Genomic DNA, 25,991 nt, shown 5'->3' with positions numbered 1-25,991 from the left:
GGTCCTTCATTCTCAGATAGGCAGAAACGTGCTAACATATGTTGATGATATCATAGTAAAAAGCACGAAGCAAGAAAACCACATTGCTGATCTACAGGAGACATTCGCTAATTTTAGGCAAGCTGGTCTGAAGCTGAATCCAGAAAAATGTGTCTTCGGAGTAAAGAAGGGGAAATTCCTTGGTTGTTTGGTTTCAACAAAAGGGATCGAAGCTAATCCAAATAAAATCGAAGCTATCCTTCGGATGGAACCGCCAAGCACAAACACTACACGACGGTTCACTTACAGCAACCTACGGTTGGTTGCTAAAACGGCCTTCAGCGACCTACAGTTGGTCGCTAAAAACTTTTAGCGACCCATAAGGATGGTCGCTGTAAGTGCCGTCGCTAAAGGCTTTAGCGACCGACATCTTTTTAGCGACCGACTGTCCGTTGCTAATATGATATATTTAGCGACCAACCGTGGGTTGTTGTACTATAGATTTAGCAACCAACCGTAAGTCGTCATACTATACATTTAGCAACCAACAGAAAGTCACCCTTTTTACAGTTGTTATTAATAATAATATACATTTAATTAAGCACCACAAATCACAGATTTTTATACACAAATCATAAAGACATACACAGTTAATCAGTATACCTCATAGATCTATCACACAAACACAAAAGCACCACAATTATATATTCACAAAAGCATCACAATTATAATATCATTCACAACTAGATCATTTACAGATTGTTAGCTAGATCATTCACAAAAGCTCCAGAGATGATCAGTCACAAAAGCACCACAGCGACATTACTCCAGCTTGAAGCAGTTCAAAAGCCCACAACTACATCACTAATGTTTTATATCATTCCAGCTATTGTTCAAAAGCCCACAACTACATCACTAATTTTCATGGTGTCTCATGTTTTATCTTCTCCCGCAGACATCCATCAGCAGCATTGCGGCAGTTATACAAGGGAGTATCAGCAAAGCATTAAGGGTACTCATGAGAATTGATGTTGAATGAGGAGAAAGTCCAATGTCTGAAAACAAACTAGCCACTCCAGACTGCTCAAATATTTTAGGAGCGCAGCGGAGAAGACCACCTTCTCCCATTTTTGCATTGATCTTATCTGCAAGCATAGAAAAGAATCAGTAAGAACCAACCATGGAAACAGATTTGCATTGGCAACAAGAGACACATGTATACTACCTTATAAACCAGTACTAATTTCACGGTGGCATCAATTATCTTTCTCTGTTTCACAAGGCACACGTTTTTGTTCACCAATTAACCCTGTCAAACGGCCAGCCACCAAGTCATTAACATAGTTGATGTTGTAACATCCGGATATCCAAGGACATGCATGATGAACATGCATATGTAGCCACCAAGTCAAAAAGCAAGTGAAACCCTCATGTTTTTCGGCCAGCATAATACACCAGCAAACGATAATGTCACTATTTGGTCACCCTTCAAAGAGGAAGGTCCAGACCCTTGCCCACCTCCACCCCAATCATCTGAAGAATCCCCTTGTTCAGCACCTAGAAATTAAGAAGCCGGTCCATCGAACATTGAGAACGGAACTCAAGTAGGAATAGAAGCAATGCCTCAAACGTCGTTACCAGCTCCACAATGAAGGTGCCGATGAGGCCGATCATGCAAGCCCTGGAGTTCCAAATCTCTGCGGTCTGGGTGAACCCCAAGAAGGGCTCGCTCAGCTTCGGCTGCACCCTGGGCGCTTCAACCTGAATGCACAGCAGAAAAAATGAACACCAGCTAACCCTCTCTTTGTTTTTTGGGCAGTTACCAGAAGCATTCCCCCCCTCGTCCCGCACTGGCCGTGGCCGAGCGCCCAAGCCGCAGGGGCGAGCGGCCGCCGCCCGCCGGTGCCCGACTGTTGGACGCACGATGGCCGAACGGGGAGGCCCTGGTGGCTGACCGACCATCACCTGGAGAATGGAGTGTTGGCATTTGGCAACACGTGTTGGAGCTGGACGCCTGGCTGGCTGACGCTGGCCGGTGAATGAATGAATGGTCGGACGGGGCGTCATGGGGAGCGGGGCCTCAGCCGCAGCTGCCGCGGCGGTGGCGTAGGCCGTGGGGGTGAGGCGACGGCGCGTGCCCGTGGTGCGGGACCGCGGTGGAGAGAAGGAAGCGTAGGAAGAGGTAGAGGCGGCGGCGGCTGGGAGAGAAGCCAGGGAGCGCGCAGCTGCTAGGGTTAGGTAGATGGGCCCCGGTGGGCCTTAGGATTAGGAAGGGTTTTCTTTTTTTATTTATTTCGAAATGTATTTTTAAATTACTCAAAAAATCATAAAAGAAATTACCAAATAAATATTAAACATTTGAATAAATTATTACGAATGCAAATAAATAATAAACATTTGAAACGACTTTCAACTCGAATCTAATATCATATAAGCATAAAGAACACAGTTGCATACTATAGTCATGTGCATACATAAACAAACCATGAAATAAACATACAAGCAATATTAAAAAAATAAATTACCATGCAATTTAGCGATCAATGTTTACTTGTTTTAATTAATTTTTAGTCACTAACATCTACAGGTACGTTCAGGCTATAAGATTTGATAGTTATCCTTGCTCTATAGCGACCAACCATAAGTTGTTAAATTTCTAAACTTTTAGCGACCAACCGACCGTTGCTACAAAAGGATTTAGCGACTGACCGTCGGTCCCTAATCTTTAGCAACCAATAGTTGGTACCTAATAAGGGTCGCTAAAGATCAACCGTCGTGTAGTGAAAGAAAGGGGCTCAACGGCTAACAAGAAGACTGGCATCTTTGAATCGATTTATATCCAGATCAGCAGAGAGAAATTTACCATTCTTTGAAGTGCTGAAGTCAGCCGAAGTTTTTCAATGGGGATCAGCTCAGCAAAAAGCTTTCGAAGAGCTGAAGCAGTATCTGATAGATTTAACAACCTTAACTCCACCAGCGCCAGGGGCTTCTCTGCTGCTGTATGTGGCAGCTTCGCACTCTGCAGTAAGTGTGGCGCTTGTCCAGGAGAAGCTTGAAGGACAATTGAAAAAGCAGGCTCCAGTATATTTCGTCTCCGAAGTTCTTAGTTTATCAAAGAAAAACTATACAGAATTGGAGAAGGTGCTGTATGCTATCTTAATGGCCTCCAGGAAGCTTCGACATTATTTTCAAGCATACCATATAATTGTTCCTTCATCACAGCTTTTGAAGGATATTATGAGAAACAGAGAAGCTACTAGAAGGATTGGAAAGTGGGCTGCGGAACTCAACGAGTTCAACATTGATTATGTGCATAGATCTTCGATTCAGTCTCAGGCGCTAGCAGACTTCATCGCTGACTGGACGCCAGGGGCTCAGGAGGAAGAAGCAAGTAAAGATGCCGAAGCTTGGATAGTTTTCTGCGATGGTTCTTGGGGAACCTTCGGGGTAGGTGCAGCTGCCATTTTAATTGCACCTTCCAAAGTCAGAACATGCTACGCAGTGAAACTTGATTTCAGCTGCACAAATAATATTGCTGAATACGAAGCTTTGCTTTTGGGGCTTCGGAAGTTGAAGGCAATGGGGATAAGAAGGGCAGTTCTCAAAACCGATTCCCAAGTTATTTCTAGTCAAGAGATCCAAAGCTCGAGAAATATTTGGATACAGTTCGAAGGCTTGAAGCTTCCTTCGAAGGGTTTTCTGTCAAGAATATTCCACGAGGAGAAAATGAGCATGCTGATCTGCTAGCCAAGTCAGTGGCACAGGGGCTGCCTTTACCTTCGGAAGTATTTTTTGAAACAATAAAAGCACCTTCGGTCGACCTTCCTGAAAGAGCAGTGCTCAATATATCTCCTGTTTATAGCGAAGATTGGAGAACTGAGATCATGTCTTTTCTCCATGGCAATTTCTTTTCAGATGACGAAGCTTATAATAAGAGAATAGCGGGAAGAGCCTGTTCATAAGTAATAATAGAAGGGGAGTTATACAAGCATGGAGTCTGTTCTCCATTACTCAAATGTTTATCCAGAGCTGAAGGTATAGAGCTGATGAAAGAAATACATGCAGGCCTGTGTGGATCTCACATCGGATCTAGGCCCTTGGTGGGTAAAGTTTTTCGTCAAGGATTTTATTGGCTGAAGGCAGCTTCGGATGCAGCAGAATTAGTCCAAAAATGCGTAGGTTGTCAAAAATGTGCAAGAGATCAAAAACAGCCTTCGTCTCTAACTCAATTAATACAGCCTACTTGGTCGTTGCAAAGATGGGGCCTTGATTTGCTAGGCCCACTTCCACCAGCACAAGGGAATTTAAAATATGTTGTGGTGGCAGTAGAATATTTTTCTAAGTGGATTGAGGCGAAACCTTTAGCCACAATAACTTCGGTCACTGTCCAAAAAATTTTCTGCCAAAATATTGTCTGTCGCTTCGGAGTGCCGAAGGCTATTACTGTGGACAATGGAACACAGTTTGATGCTAAAGCTTTCAAAGAGTTTTGTGAACAAATTGGCACGAAGATCCATTTTGCATCGGTTCGATATCTAGTGTCAAATGGACTTGTCGAAAAAGCTAATGGCATTATAATGACAGGAATAATGAAGTTAATCTTCAACCAGCCCAGGGGGAAGTGGCCAGACGAATTAATCAAAGTGGTGTGGAGCCACAACACAACAATGTCAAGGTCAACAGGTTTTACACCATTCAAATTGCTGTTTGGTGACGAAGCAATAACCCCAGAAGGAGCTAAAGCGGGATCAATAAGAACATTGGCTTCGGTAGAGGACGAAGCTGATTATTCTGTGGCAAAAGATGCTATAGAAGGGATCAGGCTTCAGGCTGTGGAGAATATCAATAAATATCAAGCCGAAACAATAAAATGGCGTGACAGAAAAGTTCGGTTAAAAATATTAAGCCAGGACACTTGGTACTTCGGAGAGTTCCCAACCCAGATAAAGTAGGCAAACTACAGTTGAAGTGGGAAGGACCTTTTCTGGTAGTATCTTCGTCAAGACCCGGTTCCTACAGGTTGAAGGATATGGACGACAACGACATTCCTAGATCTTGGAATGCGGATGAGCTTCGGCGGTATTATGTGTAGATTGATGTAATCTTTTTTATTCTTTCCTATGGCACCCTTTTCTTTTCCAAAGGGGGAGAAAGGTTTTTAATGGGGCCATAGCATGTAATTTCTCTTTTTCTTATATCAGCTCTACAAGAGCAATATCCCCCAAAGATGTAAATGTAAAAACCGAGCGTGCACCATCGAGTGCAAAGAGAAAAGGAAAAATAGGGAGAAGCTCGAAAGACGTCCCTAAGGGGATGCAGAGCACGACGAAGCTACAAAAAGACGTTCCTAAGGGAGCGCAGCGTAAGTTTTCTAATCAAAAGTCGTTCCTACGAGAATGCAGAGCTTACAGCAAAAAGTCAACGCTGATTCCGCCGAAGTATAAGGCGAAGCACGAAAAGTCAACGCGATACCGCCGAAAGTAAAAGGCGAAGGAGTTCAAAAGACGTTCCTTAGGGAATGCAGAACTTACAGCGAAAAGTCAGCGCTGATACACCGAAAAATAAGTGGTGAAGCCGAAAAATAAACGACAAAGATTTGTTATTCCTAAGGGAATAAGAGTTTTGATTGTGGTTTCGTATGTGTCTTTGAACATTCATTTGCACGATACATGACATCATACATTTGCATTCATAAACATTCACTTAGACATACATAGGATCATCATCATCATAACATACACACTTGCTTCGGCTTTAAAAGAGAAGGCTTCGGAAAAAAAGGGAAAAGAGGCAATTTTATGCTTCGATGTGTACTCAAAGAAGGGAAGGTGTTTTTCGCCTTCGGCTCAAAAATATTAATTTCGTCCACATCAAAGCACTTTATACATTGATGGAAAGGTAAGATTATATTACAAAGTATGGATAAAGTCCATGAAGTGAAATTTAATTACATCATACTTTATACAAGTTATCACAGGAGTTTTTGAGCTATTTCTACAGACTACTCGAGCTTCGTCAGCATTCATGGAGCTTCGTCTTTTTACTCTGTAGCTTCAGCTTCGGCTTCGTCATCCTGTATGTAAGTATTATAAGCTAAATTCAAAATTCAAAGGAAAAGGTAAGCATAAGGTATGGTTTTTGTTACCGGCTTAAGGTGGCTTCGAGCTTCGTCACCAGCTTTGCTTCGTCCACCCTTTGTCCATACTAATTCTATAAATCTGTTCGCAATACTTCGGGCAAGGTTGGGAATGTTTTCTAAGTCTGCTGGTGACAAGCTGAAGTTGGGTCTATTGATAATCTTTTCGTGTTCATAGCCAGACTTCAGAAAGGCAACAGCTGTGCCCCGAGAAGCTACCAGGGCACAGAAGTCACTATGCCCAGTTATAACTTCGTCAAGATCATTAATTTCACCTTCAATATGCTTGAAGGCACCAGGCAGGTCTTCAGCTAAAGGAGTAAACTTCTCGCTGCTGGCTCCAACAAAATAGAACACCTGCTTCAGCCGTTGAACGCATCGATTGCTGAACTCCAGACATTTATTCTGAAGGCTTGTCAAAGATCCTTTCAGCTCTGAACTTTTTTGGACTTCGGCCTCAAGTTTTGCATCAAGCTTCAGCTTTTCTTGTTCGAAGTTTTCTGATTGAGAAAGAAGCTTCGAATTTAATTATGTTATTTTGGCTTCAGCATCCGCTAATAAGCCTTCGGTTGTTTGAAGCTCGAAGTCTTTCTTTTCGATAGCAACTAATTGCTCTTTTATCTTGTTCTCTAAGTTCTCAATTATAACTTCGTGCTTTTATCCTCTAAGTCCTGCTGCATTTTTAAAGCCTTGCTCAACAGCATACTCTGCGGACAAATAACCTTCGTTAGAAAACATTTATGTTATTACAAATAATAAAAGTTAGACAAAAGTTGTTTACCTTAAAATTGGAATAAAATAAACTACTGACAATGTGTTGACGTCGGTAGCGGCTGATATCTGTTTCGAGCTTCGGGAAACCGATACTCTTTGATAGAGTACCGATAACCTTCGCGCAGGTCTGATCTCGTACGCAGCCCAACCTTTCATCATCAATGCCACTGAAGAGAAGCGCTCTCGGCCGGTACCCGCAAGATATAGCATATTCTTTTAGTTCTTCTTTTTCAGCTTTTGTCAGCTCTTGGCCAACTAAGTTTTGAAAGTTAAATGCTTCATCTTCTGAAGTATCTTCGGTCATTTCTTCCTTCTCGAGGTTTGCGGCCGTAGTCTCTTCGGTGGCTGCGGCAGCTTCTTCTGCGGCAGCTTCTTCCATGGCCATATTTAGTAGCATTTTGTCTAAATCAACAACCATGCTTTCTAAATTAATATCTTCGGATTTGGCATCTTCGGCTCTGGCCTCTTCTGCGACAGCCTCCGAAGGTACAACTTCAGTAGCTGTCATGCTTTCAATAGCCGGCATCTTTGGAGCTGAAGCTCCTGGTGGTGTTGCTTCAATGACTTCTGTCACAGTAACGATTCTTTGCCTCTTTGGCCTAGGTGCCTTGGTTTTTGCGGGCTCCTTTTCCTTCTGAAAAAGCTTCACCAGATGTAGTCCCAGTGGACTTAGTTTGACAGGCAAAGTTTTAGTCATTACCTTTAAGATTTCCTCTACTTCAGTAGCAGAGGATGTTGCAGAAGTCCTTTCTTTTTCATCAATTGATTTTTGCTTCGGAGTCGAAGCCTTTCTTTTCTTCGGAGCAACTGTTTTCGCCTCAGACTCTTGTTTTTTCTTCTTCGGTTGATCTTCATCGTCCTTATTTAGAGCACTAGCTACTCTCTTCCTTTTTTGGCCTTCGGCACCCTTGTCCAGTCGCTCGTAGTCAGGATATTCAAAACCTATAGCATCCATCACTCGGTTTAGCCTTTGTTTCGGACGGGTGCCGAAGGCCGCAGTCATCAATTGGTCTTCTTTTTTAGAATAATTTCCAAGTATTTCGTTGCACATTACTTCGATTGTATCCAGCCATTCTTGGTAGGGCACTTTGAAATGTCTCTTGAACTTGTAATGGTAGGGCAGCCGGATAAGTTCTCCTTGCTTCTTTTTTCCTTCAAGCTTCGGCATGGCCCACTCTTTCATAGTTGGAAACACTTTGAAAGCCAAAAATTCCTGCACTAAGTCCCTAGTGCCGATGTGCTCTGCGATAACCCTAAATTCAGCCAATGCAATTTGGGTTGGACCCTCTGGTGTCATATTGCATGGGGGTCTGGTCTCTCCGAAGATCAACTCTAATGGACTCTAAACCAGCTTCTCCTCATCATCGTCAACTTTGACGTAGAACCATTCAGATTTCCAAACAGCTGGCCACTTGCTTCGGTAACTGATCACGCGAAATTTTGTAGTCTTGCGGTAGGCAAAATTGTAGCAGCCGAAGTTTTCATGTAACCCATCTCCTCTAGCCTTGGTTTGGTAATGCAGCTCATGCACTCGGCAGAAACCTTCGGCAAACGGTTCCACCCCTTGGCTTCGGAGAGCCCAAATGTAAACGCTAAGCCTAACGATAGTGTTAGGAGTTAGCTGATGAAAGTAGATCCCAAACTTCTTCAGCACATCAGCAATCATCTTATTCAAAGGGAATCTCAAACCAGCTTTGAAGAAACTTTTAAAAACTACTACTTCATCTTTTCCTGGCTTCGAAGTAGTTTCCTCCCCACCAAAGCGAACCAGCTCTTTCTTTTCTTCATTAAAATAGCCTAATTTCAACATCTTAGGTAGGTCACCTTCGGAGATGGTGGATTTTCCGAAATCCAGATGGCTGGGTTTGCTCGGCACCGCGCTGCTATAATCATCTTCAGACTCGGTCTCCTCAACATCAGCTTGCTCTGCTTCAGCGGCAGGGACGTCCTCCGATGTTACCAGCCCAGACCGCTTCATTGCTTCCGAAATCGGAACAGTCTCAGTAGCTTCGGTCTCATCTCCCTCATGATCAACCCTAGCAGTGGAGCGAACTCTGGCCATTTGATTATGACTTTCTTGAAATTTTTGTTGTTGACTTTTTTGATTTTCCTGAAGCTCTTCCTCTTGTGACGAAGCAGAATCAAAACCGAAGTTTCGTCTGAGCATGATGATTAAGCTTCGGCTATGACTAAAATTTTGGCAGCAAAACAGTGCAATAGCAATGAATGCTATGGTAACTTCACACCTACCCGTCTGTTTATATAGTGCCGCAGGTGGGAAGGTGAATCGTCAAGGTCTCCTGCACCGAACAAACAGTCACCCGCACTCGCTGAACGGTGGGCCACAGGGTCCGAGAAGGTGAATTGCTGGGGCACGCGTAACTGCTGCAAGATGGGGCCACCGCGCGCGCGACGATTATTTTAATCGTTTCTCGCCAACGAGCTCAGGGAAGGTGTTTTTTGGATCTTCAGCGTCCCGAAGCCTAGAAGATTTTTTCACGGATCAAGCTCGTTACGAAAAACGATCTAGCACCGCGAAGGGGCTACTATTGGGGGTATGCTTCGTAGCCAAAGATCCTAAAGAAAGAGAACACCTTCGGAAGATCCTCTCAGGAGCAAGCGTCGAAGCTATTACCTATAGAGCTTCGGCATAATGACAGATCTCAAGACGAAGGGCCGAACCGACTTAAAGATGAATTGACTTAAAGACCCATGATGTTTTGTGTCATTATTGTAGTCTATTGTAAAGGACATAAATGTAATTTTGCACAGGCTGCACCCTGTGCCTATAAATAGGTGAACAGTACCCCAACACTGTTCACGCAATCCTGTAATCGCTAACGCATTACGCTGGAATTATTTTCTGTCAGAGGCGAAGGTATAAACGTACCTAAATATTATGTTTTGACATTTAAGTTCATATTATGAAATATATGAGTAATGCAATTTGTTTTTCCTATAATGTTTAATATTTTATATTTTATTTCGCATTGATGAATGTTTGACCACGAAGGTATGACCTTCGTGGTATTCTGTCCGTGGCCTTCGTTCGAAGTTCATTAAATCCATGGGGAAATAATGCTTCAGCGAACGAAGGGCGTTATTATTTAACATTTTCTGTGTTGCCTTGTTCTTAATTCATAGCATTTGAGAACAAGTCCCCAACAGCTACCTATGAAGATCTTATCTACTACGTTTTGTATTCCGTACTTTGATCACTTTAATGACTATGTTATGTTAATGACTCTGTGGATGTATTGGACATCTTGATGTAATAAAGTACCTTTTCCGCTATTATTTTGAGCAATGTGTGATGATGTCCAATTATGTAATCGCTGTGTACGTGAGTTTCTAATCTTGGCACGTACATGGTTTGCATTTAGTTTGCCTTCCAAAACCGGGTGTGACAAGATCCTTCTCCCTCAAAGTGGAACGACCAATTTCAACATAGTTTGGCTTCGAAGGTCTGTCATTTGGCAACTCTGGAGTAGGCCATGACAATGACGAAGCCCTCATGGATTCAAAGATAGGCAGGGTATCTTGTCGTGCCTCCAGAGAGGTAGGCCTTATTAGTTTTGTGGTGGTCCGAATCCAAGCCATCTGAGTGGACTGGAAATTGTCTAAAATGACTTAGCCGAAGCTAGTTTCGATGTAGCGGTGGATGGGAAGCTTTGGAGGCATAGAAAATTTTGGCAGTACGTAGTTCAGGGTAGTAAATGTGATCCACACCAACCCACTCGACTACTTTTATATTGAGAAATAAGCGTAAAGTGGCGCGAGTCTCTCAAAACATTCCCGCGCATTACCTTAAGCTTCTCCCATGTCTGTTTAACTTCCAGATCAATTGTTTTTATTGAATTGATCTATCTTCTTCATAACGAGCTTTGGTAAGGTGTTTTTCGGACCTTTGACACAAGGCCTCCCAATATTTACTGCGATTTAAGCTTGTTATGAAGGAACGAACTCATCTCGCAAGGGCTACATTTGGGGGCCTACCTTTGCTGAAGGTCCTCATTTAACCTTCACTTCTACATGAACAAGCGTGTTTTAGGTACACTTCAATCGATGGACGAAGCTACTCTTCGGTTGAAACAACGTTTAAAGAAGCTTCACCTATGCACATAGATAAGGAAGTTATGAGCCAAAGATGAAAGCTTTGGCAAAAGGAGAAAGGCTTCGAATCCAAGTCAAAGGAGAAACTTTCACGCGACGAAGGCCAAGCCTTATGTAGAGAAGGAAGGAGGAAATACAGTGTTATGCTGATGTTATTTGTAAATAATGTGTGTAAAACCTTGAGGGGCATGATTGTAATTTTGTACGAAGGCAGTTCATCTTCCGTATAAATAGAAGAACAGTGCCATGTATAAGATGCCTTTGGGGAGGAACATAGCTTTGAATAGCTGAGCCTTCGAAGAGCCTTCGTATCACCACATGTCAAGGAGCCGTAGATATACTTCTAAACTCATTTAATAAAAAAGAAGATGGAATGAGAATGGTAAGGCATATGAGATGAGTACCTTATAACACTTTACATTGTCTTTTTATATCGATTTTACTTCCATCTCCATTAAGAACTTTCGTCCTTCACGCTAACACTTCAAAGAAGTGTTAAACCAAAGGACGAAGGTCCAAATATTTAACTTGTGTTTCCTTGATTTTTGATACCTCTAAGAGATTGAAATCATGTACCAACATTTTTGATACACAAAGTTACAAAACTCAAAATTTGTTATGCAGATTGTCTGAAGGCCTTGTCTTTGTCTGATAATGGAGTGAATGCACTCTGCAAAAGCCTTCGACCTTTGCACTCATATCCTGGCTCCACAGTGCCCATATGTAAATAGTAATTCTATCTATTGCATTTGGTGTCAGTGGATGTATGTATATTTCAATTTTTTAGAACCATGGGGATCATCTCATACATTGGGAAATGAAGCATGGCCTAGAAGAAGCTAATGAACACAACCACTACATCATCCTTCCCCGGAATGGTTTCACTACAAGCAAATCTGATCCTCTTTCTGACCAATATACCCAAGCCTTTTTTGCTAATCAAGATTCTTCAGCTCATAGTAGATTCACCAAACATAATACGACTCGGCTTGTTGAGTCAAAGAATGCTAGGATCTTCTTCATTGCTGCTAGTTTTGGTGTCTGAACCACTCCCCTCTGGAGCACTCGCCTCCTCACCAACCTTCTAGTGTTTCACCCTCAATGGTCAGTCTAGGAGTTCAATGAACTCTGGCCATTGTCAGATTGCCGAAGCTCTACAAAAATGCTTGAGCACAAGAGAAAGAGTTTCAGAGGCAGAGGAATTTGTGGCAGTAGGTTGCTACAAAGCGGTAAATATAGTAACATTCTCACCTAGTAGATTGACTTATATAGGCTGGTAAGCGGTGAAGGCGAGGAGTGGCGACATTTTCACTCTCTCATCGGTGGACCGTCACGATAAATTTTACCCTGTTTTTAATAATGCGCTCAAGGACGGTGTTTTTTGGACCTTGGACATGAAGACCTTGTTTATTTCAATGGACTAAGCTCATTATGAAAAATGAACTGGCACCGCGAAGGGGCTACTGTTGGGGGCATTCTCCTCCCAAAGATCCTCAAAACACTAACTCAACAACTACCTTTTATCTTGTTTCATATGCTACAGGAGTAATGTCGAATGTAGACTTCGGCCGAAGCTATTGACAGATGCGAACACCAAGACAACAACTTTGGACACATATTGTGTGTGCATGACTGATTGTTGGTCACTTGTTCTCAAATGCTATGAATCAAGAACAAGGCAACACGAGTGTTAATGGTTAAAGACCTTCATCCTTTGAAGCATTATCTCCCTTAGGATATAATGATCTCCAGATGAAGGTCATAAGGGATGAAGCTTCATCATCTTAATAAATAGTAATATAAGCATAAGCATATAAAACACAAAGGGAATATGGATAATTATTTGGTATCGTTAAACTATTCATCTTCTGTATTATATAAACATGAATAAATACCAATGATATTTATATGACATTGTACCTTCAGCTTGACAGAAGGCGATGAAACAAGAGTGACGTGAGAGTGATTACAATTCAGCGTGAACAGTATGGTGTAACTGTTCATCTATTTATAGGCACAGGACGTAGCCTGGGCAAAATTACATTCATGTCCCTGACATTTACTGTTAGCCCAAAGGTAAACTGTCGAGGACTAAGCAGTCTTTTCCTTGTAGGTCGATTTCATCCTCCATCATCGTCCTTGTGCTAAGGCGAAGCTTCTCCAGCCACAGCTTCGGAGTTGGTCTATCCTTCTTCCAGATCACGCTTTTTCATACCATGCACACCTTCATCTTAAACCCGAAGCTTCCTGTGACAGTATACTATACTGGAAAACATGTTAGTCGTGTTTTTGAGGACCTTTGGAAGATGAAGGCCCCCAACAGTAGCCCCTCGCGGTATTAATTTATCTTTGCTTCTAACAAATTCAGACTGCCACGTGGACGAAGACCTTTAGCCGAAGGTCCGAAAAACACCTTCCCTTCGCTAGAATAGCAAAAGTCAATGACAAATGGGGCCCGCCAAGTTGCGATGCGCTAGGCATATAAATAGAAATCTGCAGTGATAGCATTTGCTGTGATTTTCAATTGATTGTGCTATTGTTTCAAGCTTGAAACTTCTTGCTGTCAGATCTTGCTTGATTTGTGTGCTTCGTCATTTGCACAAGTGCTCGCTATATGTCTGAATAGAAGATGTCTGGGGAGAAGAAGATTGTGGACCCTGCCCTAGCTGGGTTTTACGAAGCAATGGAAAAAACAAACACGAAAAAGATTACGAATGAAATATTAGCTGGGCTGTCTGAGGATTCTGGTGATAGTAATGACTTCGATGTGGAAAGCGGGAATGAAGATGCCGAAGATCAGCCCTGGCGGCCAAGTCATACCATCTTCAGAAAGTCATCCATCAAACAGAGTCAGATTGATGCCATGAAGGGAAGATACTTTTGTGACATGTCTATTGTGAGAGTTGGAGGAGACAGTGCCACCCCTGCACCCGAGGAAGATGAAGTTGTTGTTTACAGAAGCTTCATGAAGGCAGGTCTTCGGTTCCCATTGAGCAAATTTTTGGTTGAAGTTTTGAAGACATTTGATATCTTTCTTCATCAAATTACTCCCGAAGCTATAATCAGGATGGGTATTTTTGTCTGGGACGTGAGAAGTCAAGGGCTGGAACCAAGCGCAAAGTGCTCCTTTAACATGCACGAACTGCTGTACGAAACGAAGGCCACTAGCAATGAGCAATATCACAACAACTTCGGTTGTTATGGCTTCGTTCCTCGTTCTGATGTAAGCTACCCAGTTCCAACATTTCAAAAAAGGTGGCCTGGGGCCTGGATGGAGGAATGGTTTTATGTTAAGAATAATCTGATTGAAAGGGAAGACATAAAGGGGATTATCCAACGCCCTATCTGGTCTCGCTTCGGCCTTCGAAGGCCGGCTACTGCGCTTGGGAATGATACCGAAGCATGCCAGAAGGCCTTCAACAATGTTTGTGCCTTCATCGGCACAAGAGACCTGGTCCAGGAGCACATAGCTTCGACCATCTCTGTTGTGTTGAAGGGCAAAAAGATCAAGGTCTTAACGCATCGGCCAAGATACATTGAAACAGCCATAGTGTCAAAGCTTAGCGAAGGGACATCTTCTACTGCTGAGGCAGAACAGATTGAATTGCCGAAGGTTCCTGCAGCCGAAGCTGAAGAAGAGGCGACCAAAGAGCCATAGCTAGAGAAAGCAATAGCGCTACCAGAAATCTTGAGCCCACCAGCAGAGGCAGAGTTGCCAAAGGTTGCAAAGGCTCCCGCAATAACTCCCAAGAGGAGAAGAATGGCTAGCGTGCTAGACGCTGTCATGGAGACGACAAGGGCATTGACTCCTGCCCCTGCGAAAAAGGTTGCCGAAACTGTTATGGCTCGTGCTGAAACCAAAGCTGGGCCCTCAGTGCCCACGGAGGCAAAGCCTGCTGCAACTGAGCAGAGAGCTGAGCAAGAATCTCCAGATACTGGCATGGCTCTGGAGAATAAGGATGCGCCCAAAAAGCTATATCTCCTATTCCCGAAGCACCGTCCGAAGATCTTGACTTTATTATTCGACATGGTACGGGAAAAAATCTTTCTGAAGAAGAAATCGTGGAAGCCAAACACTACGCCTGGGAACTGAAATACCCAAAGGGGACCTTGGTGTACAATGGCACGGACGAAGATGATTTCCTATACTGTCTTCCAGACAACAAGGAAATATCCGTCTGCCAGGAGATGGCCAAAAGTATGGGATTTCCGAAGCTTGAAGCTGGCCTCTCCGCCATGTCAAAGGATGACCTCGCAGATAGCCTTGCGTACAACAGTCTGAAGGTATGGAAGTGATGAACTTAAAAATAGATTATCTTGTCTTGTATTCTCGTGCTGATCCTATCTTTTCGCAGGGTTTAATTCTTAGCAACGCTTTGAGGGCGCAGAAGAATGCTGAAGATGAAAGCTGCGAGATAGCCCTCGATAATCTTCGGTTAGAAGTTATCAAGCTGAGAAATGAAGCCGTGGAAAAAGATAAAATCCTGCTTTCATTGGTGGACAGAGTGAAGAAAGACGAAGCAAGATTTAACGCTTAGTCCGAAGCTCATAAAACCGAAGTTGAAGACCTTCGAAAAAACTTGATGAAGCTAATGAAAATTTTGAACTTGCAAAAGTGAAACAAGAAATAAGTGAATGGTCGAACACTAGGCTAGAGAAAAATGTGGAGGAGCTTTGCGAATCCAAGGAGAGATGCTTTGCACTACAAGAAACTAATAAAAGTTTGTGGGTTAATTTAAGAATGTGGGTACCTACGTTCTTAATTGAGTTATGTTCGTGGGTTAATTTAAGAACGTGGGTACCCACGTTCTTATTGTGGCGGAACCGTCCACATTATTCCAACTTAACTGCCTAAGTCCTGCCTTAGAGGCTAGACCACACTTAAATGGGAATAACCCGTCAATCCCTCGGATCTAGTCCGACAAGGCCACTGACAGGATCAAGTACCACAATCTCACTCGATGGTGAGTCATAGAGCAAATACAATAAAGCATAAATCCATACATTAAAGAGTATTAAACTTATTGCATCATCATCAGAGTTTTAACAAAAGTAGTCATCATTGTTTGAAGTGCAGCGGAATAAAACTAACGGTAAATAAAAAGAGAGATGGGGAAGCCTGTCCCATCACTCCTCATGCTCCTCCTCAGCCGAGGCAGGGTCCCACTCGACAGTCCAACCCGGTGGCAAGATGGACGGCCAAGTCACTCCAGCAACCATGTCCTCCAGAGAACCTGTAAAATTATGCCACAAGCAAGGCTGAGTATACTAATACTCAGCTAGACTTACCCGATGTGAGGAGTCTACTCCTCTACCTCTAGACATGCAGCTGTTTGGCTGAGGGGTTTGGTTGCCAAAAGCACTAGCTGAGTTTATAAATCAAGTTTTAGCTTTGTCAAGTTTTAGTGTGACTCTCTTAATACTAAATGTATACCTATCTAATCACACATGGTATCAAACATTTAGCAATCAACAACTTTTGCCAAGTCATCTCATTTCCACTTGTTACTCAATGTAGCAGCATGGATCAAGCATTCTCATTAGCTGCGAGAAGCAGACGATTCGAATCGAGTTTTTAAACCTTGCAAGGTAAACCTAAACACACGACGTGGCGAGGCACTCCGTCCCCACACACATCAACCGTCCCCATCGATTCCCTGGCAACAAATCAGGGCTCACCGCCTTGGCGTACAATGCCTCACTGACCCCGACTGTCGTCGTGAAGTGACCGCACTTGTACCCACCATAACTGGAATGGGAGACCACGTCTCAGGTCGCGTGAGGGGTAAAGTCTGTGGGCAGGTTCACTCAGGTACTAGGCTTACCGATTTACCATATTTCTCGGCATGTGTTTAGTACGTTCAAACGCTTGACACACGATACCACACCTTAATCCTTATTCCAATTCCCGTCTCGTACACAACTTATCCCCATGGACCGTTGTCCATAGACCACCATCATTATGATATCAAAATGGATACAACCAATTCCTGACCTCGCGCGAGTGCTAGAAAAATCACTCGACTTCTACCGAGATCCCTATTTAGCAAGCAGCTACTCGACCTAGCATACTAGTATCCATCTCAACAAGGATTCCTGAGTTCATGCAACTAGGGTTTCAATCAACTCCTACACTTAAGTGCACAATACAAACCTACAAACATTAAGTGTAGTAAAATATCATATAGAACAGGTTATGCATAAAACCGGGGCTTGCCTTCCAAAGCTGGGGCAGGCAGATCCTCTGGGGCAGGCTCTGGTGCTGGATCCGGGGCTACCTCCTGAGTAACTCCTTGCTTCGGCACGAGGATGTATTCTCCGTCGGCGAGGTTGCAATCTATCGAATGCAATGAATAAGAATATGTATGCCATGATTATGCAGGATTTAGTAATCATTATGCTAAGTGAAAGAAAACTAAGTTAGTTAGTAACTTAGGGTTTCCTGGTTATACGTGGCTCTTAGTGGTTTATGCTTATCAACTTTAGATTTGGGTTTTGCCTAGGAATAAGCATAGTGGATTGAAACTTGGATTTCCCTTAGATATTTTAGTAGGCATTTAAGTGGTTTTGCTGGTTGGGTTATGATGACATTAATCTCCATTATTAATTTCCCTTTTTCATTTTCTATTTATGAATTCTAGTCTGGGTTTAAACTACATCAGTGGTTTAACTTTTTTTCAAAAATTCTATAAAAATTACAGTGGGTTACTATTTGTCACTGCAGGCTGTCCTATAAATTTGAGGTCCAGAATAATTAAAATATGCCCCGGACAAAAATAACAAAAGTTGGGGCAAAGGGGTCACTTTGCACTACAACTCTTAACTAGGTGTGGGTTCTGTCCTAAGGGTCATTTTTGCTGGTATCTAAAAGTAATAACATGCTTCTGTGCCAAAAATCACAGAAGGATATTTGGTGGTTATTTAGTTGTGATTTTCTAAAGTTTAATGTTAAAAAGGCACTTACTACTATCTTGTTATTTGCAAAATGTCAAACAACAAATTTCAAATTTTTCCTATGTTCTTAATAACAAAACATTAGTTATCCCAAGGTTTGGGGTGTTTTCTCTTTGGGGTTATTTTTCTAGGGTTTTTCTATGTTCTCCTTGTTTTCCTAAAATAAAAGGTATCTCATTTATTTTGTACTAAGCAAGGGTATAATAAATTTTTCTAGTGAACTATACTAAATAAGTAAACTAACAAAAATGTGGGTGCTTCATGGTTCTTTATTTAAACCACCTTTAATATTTTCTCTAACTTTAGGCTAAAAATGATTTAAATGGTAAACTCTACCTTAACTTGGTGTACAGAGGGGTTTATTGTTTTTGAACATGTTAGGAAGTGATCAAGTACTTCTCTAAATTTTCTTAACCCTAGTCAAATAGTGTAGCTATTTTTCCTTATTTCTTTTAGCTTTTGACCAGTTAATCATTTAAATCAAGACTTTAAAGTTTTCTGTAACACTTAGGGGTTTTATATTTTTCCTAAGTAGTTTACATTATTTAGGATCTGGCAAAATTAGTTTGACTTGATTTGGGTAAACCAAACTGAAGTTATGAATTTTTCAAGTTCTGTTTGGATTTCATTCAGAATATTTTAAAAGGTTTCCTAGAAAACTACTTTGCACCGAAGACCCTGGATTCCTTCTAAATCAATCCATTCATTTCTACCCCTGCGCTACTATTCCCCTGAGTCACTGACAGCGCACAAAACCCCCTGGCCTTTCCTTCTTCTTCCCCGAGGTCCCTCCCCGTATGTAAACAGTAACCGCGGAAAGGAAAAAGGGCGGCGCGGCTTACCGGCGGCGAGAGAGGTCCGGCGAGGGGCGGGGTTGGCTTCGGGAGGTCCTGGCGGTCACAGCGAGGTATGGCTCGACGGCGGTGGCGGCCGGAATCGGCCGGTCCACGTGCGCAGGTGGGTGAACTCGTCGGCGGCGGGTGCTCTGGCTTAACCACTGTGATCTAGTCCAATGAAACGGCACGATGAGCTCCACGGGATGATGTAGAGGCTATGTGCGCAAGGAATCAAAAAATGGTGCAGAGACTTACCCGGTCTACGTTCAGCGGCTATCGGGTGAAGTCCGGCGACCGTGGACTGGCTTCTCCGGCGAGGCAAAGTCCGATTCCTTGCTTGGGGAGCTTCACCGAGGCATGCACGGTCTCTTCCGAGGGTGGCCGCGGGCACGCCGTTTGCAGGGCAAACGCCGGTGGTCTCTGGCTTCGGTGAGGTCGAGCAGGGGACACGGGCACGGCTCAGCGCGGCGCGGGGCGCACGGGGTCGGGCACTGGGCGTGCTCTGGTGCGCTCAGAGCGCGTCGAACACGTGGAAGTGTTCTTCTACCCTTGTTCAACAGCTCGCCGAGATCGCAAGCGTGCGAATCTTGGCAAAAATCCGGCGCAGGCCTCCTCCTAGCACCTAGGGCTGTCTCTTGTATGTGAGTCCCTATGCCAGATATGCCCTAGGTAGGGAGATTTGTGGACGCCAAAACTGGCTAGTCCCTCTGTCCACCTCGCGACAAAAACCATGCCAAATCTTGTCAAACGTCTTGGGCTCGGTTTCAAACTTTTCCAGTGGGTGCCTTAGGTGGTATGACACATTTTTGGTATACAACTCAAGTGGTTTTGGTACCATTTACTAAGTGAACACGGTGGATCTTTAGATTAGGTTCAAAACTTGACTTAGAAGAATTAGAGAGCTCTAGTGCTCTCCCTCCACTTAAGGAATGGATTTGGGGTTTTGAAGGGGTCTTTTTGTAATGTTTCCTCTCTGCATTTTGTAGATTATAATGTTACTTAAACTTTGGCTAAGGGTTAACTCATGATTTGCACATTTGCTTAACCTTCCCCCCCTTAAACCAGGGTTTTGGGAGTTAAGGGCTCAAGAGGGGTCTAGGGTTTAATCTTCTCTTGCCAAAGGTGATAATTGCATAAATGCTTGGGTAATGCTTTTGGTCACTAACATTCTTGGTTAATACATGGTTCCCAAGGTTTTATGCTCTTCTCCTCAAGTTTCTTCCACATGTGATCACAGTCATTAGTGCATAAATGTGCCATGGCCATGGTAACACCTGGGGTGTTACAGCCCTCCCCCTTAAAGGAATCTCGTCCCGAGATTTTTAGGTAGAGTCCTCTAGAGGGGTGCCATGAAGGCGTGTTGGTGCGTTGCTCCTTCTTTTATCCAAGTTTCTCTAGTTAACTGCTCTTCGAATGTCATTCTCTTTGCGACTTCAGAAGGAAGTCCTTTTTGAGTCATTTTCAAAGCTTACACTACCTTTAACATCTAAGTTTTCCTTATATTTAGATTCAAAGGGCAGGTGGGGGTGGGGTTTTTGGGTTACGTACCGACTCCTTTGGGCAGAAAATCGGGGAAGCGAGAACGTAGAAAATCCTCAGTCTCCCATGTAGCCTCTTCTACTGAATGATGACTCCACTGAACCTTATACATTCTGATCGACCTTGCCCACATTGATCTCTCCTTCTGATCCAATATCTTGACGGGGTGCTCTTGATAAGATAAGTCTGGTTCTATCTCAATTTCTGGTTCAGGTAGCACTTCAGTGGGTAAGCGGACACATTTCCGCAGCTGAGATACATGGAAAACATCATGAACAGCTGACATGTGGGGTGGCAACTTCAATTGATATGCTACAGGTCCACAAGTTTCCTTGATCTCGTAGGGTCCAATGTAGCGAGGAGCTAACTTGCCCTTGATTCCAAATCTCTGGACACCTTGGTGGGTGACACCTTAAGATAAACATGATCTACCATTTCAAACTGTAGAGGCTTCCTTCTCTTGTCATGATAGCTCTTTTGCCTGGCCTGGGCAGCTTCTAGGTTGTTTTTAATAACTCTGACCTTTTCCTCTGCTTCAAGTACCAAGTCTGGTCCAAAAATTTCCCTTTCTCCTGCTTGAGACCAATTTAGCGGGGTCCTACACCTTCTCCCATATAAGGCTTCAAAAGTTGCCATCTTCAGACTGGACTGGTAGCTGTTATTATAGGAGAATTCTGCCAATGGAAGACATTTGTCCCAATCCTTTCCATAGTGTAGCACACATGCCCTCAACATGTCTTCCAAAATCTGATTTACCCTTTCTGTCTGGCCATCTGTTTGAGGATGGTATGCTGAGCTTCTTATTACCTAGGTCCCAAGTGATTCATGTAATTGCTCCCAAAATCATGCCACGAATGGTGCTCCTCTGTCCGATACTATAGTCCTTGGTATTCCATGCAAGCAAACTATCTGGTCAATGTAGATTTCTGCATACTTCTCCGTCCTGTGGGTGGTGTGTACCGGCAAGAATGAGCTGTCTTGGTCAATCTGTCCACAATGACCCAAATGGAATCACGGTGCCGGGAGGTATTGGGCAATCCCACGATAAAATCCATGCAAATGTCCTCCCATTTCCAAGATGGTACGGGAAGGGGTTGCAAAGGGCCTGCCACCTTCAAATGACTAGCCTTGATTCTCTGGCAGGTGTCACATTCGGATATATACTTGGCTATTCCCCTCTTCATTCTGGTCCACCAGTATAAGGATCTGAGATCATGATACATCTTATTGCTGCCCTAGTGTATGGAGAATTTTGAAAGGTGAGCTTCATCCAATATCTTCTTTCTGAGCTCAGGGTTCTTGGGAACGACCAATCGATCTCCAAACCATAGGATTCCTTTGCTGTCCTAACGGAAGCATTTGTATTTTTCTCCTTTCTACTTGATCATTTCCTTAATGACCTGAACACCCTTGTCTTCAATCTGTGCCCTGACTATTTGCTCTTGTAATGTGGGCTCCACCGAGATATAATTTAAAGCACCCGAGGAAACAACTTCTAGGTTTAGTTTGCACAACTCATCACATAGGGTGGTGACTCTTGCATCCATGTTCATACAATTGCACTGGGCCTTCCCGCTTAAGGCATCTGCCACAACATTGGCCTTGCCAGGATGGTAATGCACCTCCAAATCATAGTCCTTGATTAGCTCTAACCATCTCCCCTGCCTCATATTAAGATCCGCTTGAGTGAAAATGTATTTGAGGCTCTTATGGTCAGTGTAAATGTTACAGTGAGCTCCCATCAGGTAATGTCTCCATATCTTGAGAGCATGAACCACAACTGCTAATTCCAGATCATGTGTGGGGTAGTTCTGCTCATGGGGTCTAAGTGCTCGGGAGGCATAAGCAATTACTCTGTTGTCTTGCATTAAGACACATCCCAAACCAGTACCAGAAGCATCACAATAAACCTCAAAGGGCTTGGTGTTATCAGGTTGAGCTAGCAGTGGTGCTGTTGTCAAATGTTGCCTTAGCGTATGAAAGGCATCCTCACACTTCTGGCTCCAATCATACTTGACTCCCTTCTTCAATAGTTCAGTCATAGGTTGGGCAATTCTGGAGAAATCCGGAATGAATCGTCGATAATACCCGGCCAATCCTAGAAAACTCTGAATCTGTCTCACTATGGTAGGAGGTTTCCAATCCATTACTTCTTGTACCTTCTCAGGATCAACTGATACACCATCCTGACAAATTGTGTGACCTAAAAATTTAATTTCCCTCAACCAGAAATCACATTTGGACAATTTGGCATACAACTGATGGTCACGCAGTCTCTGAAGTACAATATGCAAATGTTTAGTGTGCTCGACTTCATTCTTGGAATAGACCAGAATATCATCACTGAAAACCACCACAAATTTGTCCAGCTCTGGCATGAATACTGAGTTTATCAGGTACATGAAATAAGCCGGGGCATTGGTCAGCCCAAAAGACATCACCAAAAACTCATAGAGCCCATATCTGGTGGAGAAAGCCGTCTTCGGAATATCACTAGCACAGATCTTTATTTGATGGTAGCCCAAGCGAAGGTCTATCTTGGAGAACACTTTGGCTCCCACCAACTGATCAAACAAAACATCAATGCGAGGCAGTGGGTATTTGTTCTTGATGGTTACCGCATTGAGAGGGCGGTAATCAACACACATTCTCAAACTCTCATCCTTTTTCTTCACAAATAGGGCCGGACATCCCCATGGTGAAGTATTTGGGCGAATGAACACCTTGTCCAACAACTCTTGCAGTTGCTTTTTCAATTCTGCCAATTCCGCTGGAGGCATCCTATAAGGCCTCTTGGATATAGGAGCAGTCCGAGGCTGCAATTCAATCGCGAACTCTATATCTCTATCAGGTGGCATCCCTGACAATTCATCCGAAAAAACATCTGGGTAGTCACAGACCATTGGGATTCTCTCAACCGGGGACTCTATCATAACGAAGGCACAAGAACGGGTACAACCCTGGTCAGGCAAATATAATGTGGTTTCACCACAAGTCGGTGAGTGCACCTCAATGGCTCTAGCTGCAATATCAATTACTACTCGATGTCTTGTTAACCAGTCAGTTCCCAATATGATATCCACGCTATCAAACCCCAATATGAGGAGGGTGGTTTTAATTATCAAACTACCCAACTTTATAGGCACATGTCTGTTGATATGATAGGTGGCAACCCTGCCTCCTGGTGTTGAAATTGTGATACCCCCATTGGTGTGGTGAAAAGGTAGCTGACATTTGGCACTAAATTTTGCATTGATAAAACTATGTGATGCACCAGAATCAAAAAGAATAATTGTAGGATAATTCAAAACTGAAAAGATACCAGTCATAACGGGTGCTCCCTCTGGAACATCAGCCATGGTGGTGAAGTTCAGCCTGCCTTGCCTCACTTGCACCTTCTGCCTCTTTCCTTGGTTCTGGTGGGCATTCTGTCCCTGCTTCTGCTGGTTTCTGGGGCAATTCTTGGCATAATGCCCGGTGTTACCACAAGTGAAACACTTGTTGTCATTGGCCTGGCGGTACGGCTGCTGCTGTTGATTGCTCCTCTGTACTGGAAACTGGGTGTGGTTGGGTGCCTGCTGCAGCTGTTGTGGTCGGATCACCCAACATCCTTGCTGCTGCTGGGGTCCTCTGTTCTGAGTGTCAGACACGATCCCGAAGCGCTGTGGCTGAGCTGAAGGTCCTGCCACAGGGGTCTTCCTCTTCTTCTTTGCCTGATGAGTTGTGATACAGTCTTCCTGCGAAATGGCCATGTTGACTAACTCATTATAGCTGTTGGCCCTGACTGTGTTGAGACGGTCACGGAGCTTAGTGCTGAGCCCCCTCCTGAACCTGTCCCTCTTCTTCTCATCGGTGTCTGCATGATATCCGGCATACTGGCACAGGTCATTAAAGGCCTGAGCATACTGTAACACTGTCCGGTTTCCCTGAGTGAGTAGCAGAAACTCGTTGAGCTTGCAGTCCATAATGCCTGCGGGTATATGGTGCCCCCTGAGAGCTGCCTTGAACTCTCTCCATTCCACTTCATGGTCAGCTGGCTGCATAGCAAGATAGTGGTCCCATCATGTCCGCGCGGGTCCGCGAAGCTGCTGGGTGGCAAACCTGACCTTAGTCACCTCTGAACAAACTCCATGGAGTAGCGGGAATTTGGATTCCACTACTCTCAGCCACACATCAGCATCAAGGGGGTCCTCTGCCCTGGTGAACAACGGTGGCTGGGTACTGAGGAACTCTTGATAAGTGGCTGCTGCGGGGTGACGCTGATGATCACCACCACCATAGTGCTGAGGTGGTGGCTGACGCTGAGCTAGCTGTCTCAAGATCTCGTTCTGCTGAGCCATCAGCTCCTGCAGAGTAGGAGGCGGTGGCGGTGGTGGAGGAACGCGCTCACTCTGACCAGACACGCTCTTCCTGCCATCTGAAAAATCATGTATATTCTCAATACAACATTTCTGAGGTTCAAGGTTCAATCGTGGTGAAAGAGTCAAAAGGGTAAAACCAATATATATTTTGCATAATTATAAAAAGATTCCACATGGCCTAAACTTTTTCTTCTTAAATTAAGACTGACAGCATTCATCAACCATGCTTCCAAAAGAGTTTATCACGATTACATCAATAACTCAAAAGACTCAACTCTATCTAGCCTGGTACCCCAAGGGTGCAAAAGCTAAGATAGCTTCGAGGAGTCCTACCATCACAGACTTCTAACCCTATCCTTGCAACCTAGTGAGCAAACGAGGCAAGGCTCGACTCGGGGGAAGGTGGTCTCCCTGAGCCAGCAGTGTCCAAACTAGAGGCAGGCTCCTCTCCTCCCTCGATGTCGACATCCTCGTTGGCCTCCATGTCCTAGATCTCCTGGTGGTGCATATCCAAGTGCTGGTTAGCCTCTGCAAGATGCTGCTGGGTGTTGATCAACTGATCCTCGAGAACCTCGATGGTGTTCTCCCTCGTTCCCACTAGCTCCTCAAGCTCTTGGATCTCATTTCACAATTGTTCCACCTGTAGGTCTTTTTCCACCATCTCAGTGGACAAGTCAACCACAAGTTCCTCTCTGTTATCCAAAGTGATCTTGGTTGCCTCCAACAATGCCATTAGATGGGACATTGCCTCTCCATGCATCACTTGCAGACGATATAGGGCATTCATGCACCGCACTGTCAAGTGAGCAGTCTGACCTGGGTAGATAGCCCAGATATCCTTGGCATGCTCCACTCAGTCCTTCCACATTGGGTCGTCCTCCTTCTCCGTGGGGAACAAGCAAATGGGGTGAGTGGATAGTTCCAAGGGGTGGAATCCGCAGAAGGTGGTCAGTCCGTGAAGAGCAATTGCCTCCCTAGTGTCCTCAGCCCGGTATCCAAAAGACTCAGAGTCCAGCAAACGCCAGCCTGGCTGTAGGGGATGAGGCTCCAGGGTCATCCTTACCCTACAGCGGGGCACTCGGTGCTTCTCGAACAGCTGCACCACGTACTGGGGAGGCGTCATGTAACCAGCTCCCTGTAGTACCTCTCACAAAATACGGGGAAAACCCTCTCGTGCCAGCCCGTCAGTGTGGGACTGAGCATTCCCTTCGTCCGAGGATCCGTGAGAAGTCATATGTGTACGGTTAAGCGTAAGTAAAAGAAAAAGAATTATAAAAGAAAAGGGATCACAACTCGGCC

The 25,991-nt window shown here is 44.0% G+C and overlaps 1 protein-coding gene across 1 annotated transcript in view; it reads right to left on the bottom strand.

The window, feature by feature from the left end:
• Window positions 1-1,208: 1,208 nt before the first annotated feature.
• LOC103646924 (uncharacterized) overlaps window positions 1,209-25,991 on the bottom strand; it is a 53,819-nt gene continuing 29,036 nt past the window's right edge. The window contains exons 2-3 of the mRNA XM_035965076.1: window positions 1,618-2,177; window positions 1,209-1,536 (exon numbers count right to left, since the gene is read on the bottom strand). Of these exons, the coding sequence (XP_035820969.1) occupies window positions 1,468-1,536; window positions 1,618-2,177 (629 nt within the window). The 3' untranslated portion in view covers window positions 1,209-1,467. The remainder of the gene's footprint in view (window positions 1,537-1,617; window positions 2,178-25,991) is intronic.

Source organism: Zea mays, chromosome 2 (genome assembly GCF_902167145.1).
Source record: "Zea mays cultivar B73 chromosome 2, Zm-B73-REFERENCE-NAM-5.0, whole genome shotgun sequence".
NCBI lineage: Eukaryota > Viridiplantae > Streptophyta > Magnoliopsida > Poales > Poaceae > Zea > Zea mays.
This window is presented reverse-complemented; position numbering and strand designations above follow the sequence as displayed.